General features: G+C 41.1%; 1 protein-coding gene across 2 annotated transcripts in view; it reads left to right on the forward strand.

Annotated features, from left to right (window-relative positions):
• RNF8 (ring finger protein 8, E3 ubiquitin protein ligase) overlaps positions 1-5823 on the forward strand; it is a 12707-nt gene extending 6884 nt beyond the window's left edge. Inside the window, exons 5-7 of one of the 2 annotated variants that reach the window (XM_009331071.1) lie at positions 981-1088; positions 2079-2290; positions 4030-5823. In XM_009331071.1, the coding sequence (XP_009329346.1) occupies positions 981-1088; positions 2079-2290; positions 4030-4069 (360 nt within the window). In that variant the 3' untranslated portion in view covers positions 4070-5823. The remainder of the gene's footprint in view (positions 1-980; positions 1089-2078; positions 2291-4029) is intronic. The other variant, XM_009331070.1, reaches the window with a different exon arrangement.
• The last annotated feature ends 7 nt before the right edge of the window (positions 5824-5830 follow it).

Genomic DNA, 5830 nt, shown 5'->3' on the forward strand with positions numbered 1-5830 from the left:
CATTGGAACAGGCTGCCCAGGGAAGTGGTTGAGTCACCATCCCTGGAAGTATTTAAAAGACGGGTAGATGAGGCGCTTAGGGACATGGTTTAGTGGGCATGGTGTTGTTGGGTTGATGGTTGGACTCGATGATCTTGGAGGTCTCTTCCAACCTTAATGATTCTATGATTCTATTCAAGTAAAACTGCAGTATTCCAGCAGCCCTACAGGGGAGTGTAGGACTGAAACAACATGGAATTTGAATAATGAATGAGATAAGTCACATTTCTTCCTGTCCTTGACACAAGGTGATGAGTGGAAAATAATTAAGGAGATCCTTTCCTGTGTCTTACTCTTGGAAATTATCACATTATCCACCTCTGGTTGTTTGCTTTATGGGTTGGGTTTTTTTTGTCGCCTTTGGAACTCTGTTGCTGTTTCAAGTATAGCTTCAGTTGGAAGAATTTCTCCATTATTTTTAGAAGACAGAGCAGGTACCTAGGAACCTAATTTAACTCCAAACAAAAAAAAATTATTGGGCAGTTAAATGCAAGTAAATGTTTTAAATTCTTATGCTTCCTTTTTTTAATATTTGAGGTATTTCATCTGTTGGGTGTTGTGCTCTTTACATCAGACATCAGAAGAACTATTCTGTTGACTTAAGCCAAACTCATGCCAGGAAGAGGTTGAAAAAGATTCTGAAAAGATTGATCCAGCTGGTAGTTTCTTTAGGCTGAAGGGAATTTTGGTAACTGCTGCTGTTCTTGCTTGTAAGTTCTCTGTAGTGGGTGGGAATATTCTCAATACTGCTGTGACTACAAAGAGGAGAGAGGTCTTACAGATCTGGGTATATAATAGACATAGACTTGACATGTGGAGACTTGCAGTTGTATGATTTTCTGCTTGTACTACCTTCCCGTGCACGTGCACTTCCTGCCAGTATTATACTGAGTAAAACCTTGTTCTTTGTTGATACATGACCGTATGTACTTTTCCACTAGGAGGAGAAGGAAAAGGTGAGAGCCCAAAAAGAAGAGGTGTTGAATCAGATGAATGACGTGTTGGAGAATGAGTTGCAGTGCACAATCTGTTCTGAGTACTTTATCGAGGTATGTTTAAACCGGTATGGGTTTGCCAGTAAAGAAGAGGCTTGAGAAGCTTTCCCTAGTTCTAGTAAGGCAATAGTCAAGCTTATTTCTTTACTTCGCTAGTTTAACAGTCCTAACAGACCCACAGTGAGTTGTGGGTAAGGGTTGGTCCAGAAATCCATTCTGTCTGCCCTAACTCTTCTTCTGGGCAGTAAGTTCAGCTTTAATGTCTCTACCTGCAGAGAGATGAGTGCTTATCCTGAGATGCATATAGGCTTGCAGCAGTTTTGGGTGTGTTTGAACTGGTGCTCTGAGCTGCTGCTGACAGCTTGCTTGGGGAAGAATCATTTTGTAGTGGACCTTGCTTTAAGTTGACTGGGGTTGGACTGCTTCAGGTTTAGATATAGGAAGAGGTTAGTAAAGGAAGGGAGTTGCAGCATTCAGTGAAGTCCTGAACAGTTTATATTGTTCAGATAAACTCTTTGAGAAATTGGCCTACTTTCATTTGATTCAAGAAGTGATAGGCTATGCCTGAAATGTAGATTGTTATTTCTGTTTGTGTTTTGCTAGAACTTCAGTATCATTACGTTCATTTCTACTACAGGAAACCTGATGTGTTAGCCTTGTTATAATGACTTAAGAGCTAGCTGAAATTTTAATTTCTGGTTTCTCAGTAATTTAAGATGCTATTCTGCAGTATCTGTTTTTCCATAATTTATCCTTTTCAAATTGGGGAAACTTATGATAGAATTAATTCTTTTTGCGTGTGTTTCTGACTTGCTGTGATCTACAGTGAATCCATTAACTAACTCGTAAACTTGTCTGCACTCTGGCATGGGAGAGTTTGTGTGTGTAACCCCTACAAAGGCTAAAGAAAAGGGACTTTGGGCTTCTCCCCCCACCTCTGTTATAGGAAACGTTCATCTAATGTTTTTCTGACTTCAGTATTTTTTTCTTGATAATGCTTGTGTGAGCATGCTCTGATAAGCATCCTTCCGTCGAATTCCACAGGCAGTCACTCTGAACTGTGCACACAGCTTCTGCTCCTACTGTATCAAGGAGTGGACGAAACGTAAAGTGGAGTGCCCTATCTGCAGGCAGGAGATCAAATCAAAGACACGCTCTCTGGTGCTGGATAACTGCATTGACAGGATGGTAGAAAAACTGGATGTGGAAATGAAAGAGCATCGCCTGACCCTTATCAGAGAGCGGAAAGGTGAGAGGTGGGTGGATGTGGCATGATGAGTACAATCTCCCATTCTGTCTATTTTGTACAACTTTCTTTGGCACCTATATACCAAGGAGATGCTCGGGGAATGCAGCAGAAACACTAGAAAACTAATTTCAACATATGTTGTGTAACTAGCTTTACTGCACAGTAAAATAAAATTAATAAAAAGTTTGGAAAAAGACTTCAGTATGAATTCCACAGTCGAGTGGGACAACTTAACTGTGCTAAAGGTTACGCTGTTTCAAAGAGATGACTAAATAAAAGCAAAACTATATAGAATGGGCCTTGAAAAATTTACCAGGCACCTTCTGATTAAACTATTGACTTCATAATTGCAAAAACTCAGCAGAGCAGTGCCTGATGAGAAACTCTGAATTCTCCTCCGTGTGCTAGATTTGTGTAGGAAATCTCTGAAGGGAACATTGGTGTGTCATGTAAGTGTATGGCTGAACTGGCAGTTGCTCTGCCATGTTAATTTTTGTGGAATTAAAGCCACTGTGGCTTAAATGCATAACCTCTTGCCTAGTTGTAGCTAAAAGACTGTGCATGTCAATGACAGCTTTAAGTAAAACTCCAGTATGGGGTATTCCTGTTCTGCTTCCCTCTTCCAAATTTGTTTCTAGAGCACTTGACACTGGTATCTAGGTGCTGAAATGTAGAAGTCTTTTCCTGCTACCCCTTAACAAATTTCTATCGCTGTGTTCCCTTAAGTAATTGTCTTGTTTTCCCCTCATAGAGGTGAGTGCATGATCCTTCATTTTGCAATGTGTCAAGCCTTTTACTTAATGAAAGGTGCTTTTGAAACGTTTCAGATTCTCCATGGTGACACAGAATGACATTGCTAAGCAGTGTTAGTTCAAACCTCAAATTATAACCTATTTAACCAACTCAGTCTGATTCCCTCAGGAAATGCTACACTGCTCAGAGCCTGCCCAGCTCGGCTTCGTGAATTGCTTTCACTTCTGCAGAACTGACACTGCTCTTGTGCAATATGCATATCTGCAGAGTATGCCATAGCACTATCAAAGCGTCTCATCAGGTAGCTAATGGTGATTAGGTGAAGTGGTGCCTTCGCTGGAGCCTGCTTCACTGGTTTACCATACAGAAATGGTCTTCATGCTTGTTTGAACAAAAAGGAAGTGAGCTTGTAGCCTACCTTCATATGCGGTAGATGCTGTAATTATATAAATGACTATTAGGAAATTATTCAGCTTCACCATGATACACTTCGGGAGGAAGGATGAATTGTTTCTGTGCAAGTCTTTTTATTCAGTGATGGAAACATTTTGATTGAGATGAAGATAACCATGTTTCCATTTAAACATGAATTCCTAAGAAGAAACCAGCTGAAAGAGAAATAATGATGCAAGTGGCACTTGAGAAGCTCAGTCAGAGCTTCCCAAGAAGCCTTTCCAAGAGCCTTAGTAGAATGGGCACCAATAGGACAGCTTGCACTCTTAAATGTATGGAGGTTTTGATGGGGCCATAAGTGTCCTGAACAACGGTTGCTTGTTTGAGAGCTCCTTACCACATTTTGTTCCTTCCCTCTTTCTTACCTGGCAAGGCACAGTAATAGTTAGCCACATCGAAAAAAGGCCTCTGCCCTGCAGCTTGAAAGACCTATTGCAAACTGACAGTGAGAAGCTGTAAGTTTCAAAGAGAACTAGTAATTTAGCGTTTGTGGGTACAGTGGTCACTGCTAACTTTTGTATCTGTGTGTTTTGAATGCAGAGAAACAGAATGTGTTGGTGAAACCAGCCACAGACAATGACAGCAGTGTCATTTCTTCCATCTACTCCATCTTGTCGATGAGCAGTTGTGACAGTGAGGACTCTGAGGAGGATTCTTACTATAATGAAAGCTACTACATTATCTAAACACTGTTACTGCAGACTCGTTTGCCTGTGTGCTGCCCAGAACCATCCTAATGGTATTTGGTTGACTACTGCTGGATGAATGGACTGGACGTCTGGAAGGAGAGACTCTATGAAGAGGCTGGAGCTGAGAACTAGCAGCATTTGGAAGAAGGACCTTATTTTTTAAATGAATGTACAGAAGCTTGATCTCTAAAACAAAACTGGGGTTGTGAGAGAACAAACTGCCGTTATGCTAGATGGTTGACATACAAAACCTAGGCTTCCATGATCGCTTGTGACCTGCTCGGTGTAATGTAACAGTTTGTATGCGTCACTGCCCTTTCCTCAGTGAATGACATGTTTAAATGTGTGTATCAGCTTCCCTTACTTCAAGCAGTAGAGGGAATGGCCCAAGCTATTTGAGAACTTGGCCATCCCCACCAGCAGGCAGGAGAGGTATATCAGGAAAAAGTGCCAACGTGGGTTTTCCTCTTGAATTTCATACGGCAGCTAGAGTCATCCCAGGCCTCTGGCAGTAAAGGTAGCAAAGGGTGGGTTATGGACCCTGTCAGCCTTAAGTGCTTAAATGCATTGTAAGCTGAGCTGCTGGCCATCCGTTTGCTCTGTTGATGTTCCTCATTTTCTGTTAGATAGGGATGGAGAAGATTAAATCTTCCAGAATTTCTTAGCTAGTGCTCTTTTCATACAGTACCTTTGGTTTGTTCCCCCTTCAGGCTTTTGCGTAAAGGGTTTTAGAATTGGGAAGCAGCACATCCAGAAGTTATTAGCAATGACTTCAGAAACACGTATAGTTCTTGTCAGCAGCAGAGAGGGACCTCTGCCTCTTCAGAAGTGCTGCTATCTGAATTAGTGAAATGTCCTGTTGGCAGGGTAGGAAAGCAGCATCTGTGGCAACCACAAGGCACAGAAGGAAGCATTTAGTTTTATTGTTTACAAAACATTGCTGTTGAGCCATGGGTTGTACTACCCTCACAGCAAATCACTCATCCCTAAGAGACTGAGCAAGTCTTGCCTCATCCTATCATGAATTTGTCTATGAAGTTCCATTTTCAGTGGCTTATGCTTTTGACTTAGCCGTTACATGGAAAGGACTGTTCTACACTGTGAGAAGAGGATGGGGGAAGCCCTTCTCATCTATAATATTTCTTTGGCTATTTTTACGTACTTTCTTGTTTCGATGTTTATTTTGTTTAAGAAGGAAAATATAAATCCATTTCTGCATTAGTCTTCCTTGGTGCAACCACTGAGATGAATGTCTTTCTCCTAGCTGTCTTAGATTTTTTGAGAAAACACAAGACTATCTCATTTTAATGACTTTGCTTCACGTTTGATTGCTGTAAGCAGTGTTACTATTTTAAAGTTATTTGAAAGACTTGTGTATGCAGGACTTGATAAAAGACAACCCAACTCTGAAAGCCTGTGGCTACTCTAACGGTAATTTAGTAGATACAATCATACCTCTTATCTTTTTCCACTGGAGAAAGATCCCATTAAAAAGGTGCATGAATGATGATGATGTCCTAAGGAAGTAGTGCGTTCTGGCAGATTTGATTGGTAGGACTTAAACAGGGGAGGTAGGTCTGATCTGTGGGCCAGGCAACTTTCTTAAAATCTTAGTGTAAGGTTTTTTTGTGAAGGAGTCATTACATCTTGAG

The sequence above is a fragment of the Pygoscelis adeliae genome, unplaced genomic scaffold, assembly GCF_000699105.1.
Source record: "Pygoscelis adeliae isolate BGI_AS28 unplaced genomic scaffold, ASM69910v1 Scaffold218, whole genome shotgun sequence".
NCBI lineage: Eukaryota > Metazoa > Chordata > Aves > Sphenisciformes > Spheniscidae > Pygoscelis > Pygoscelis adeliae.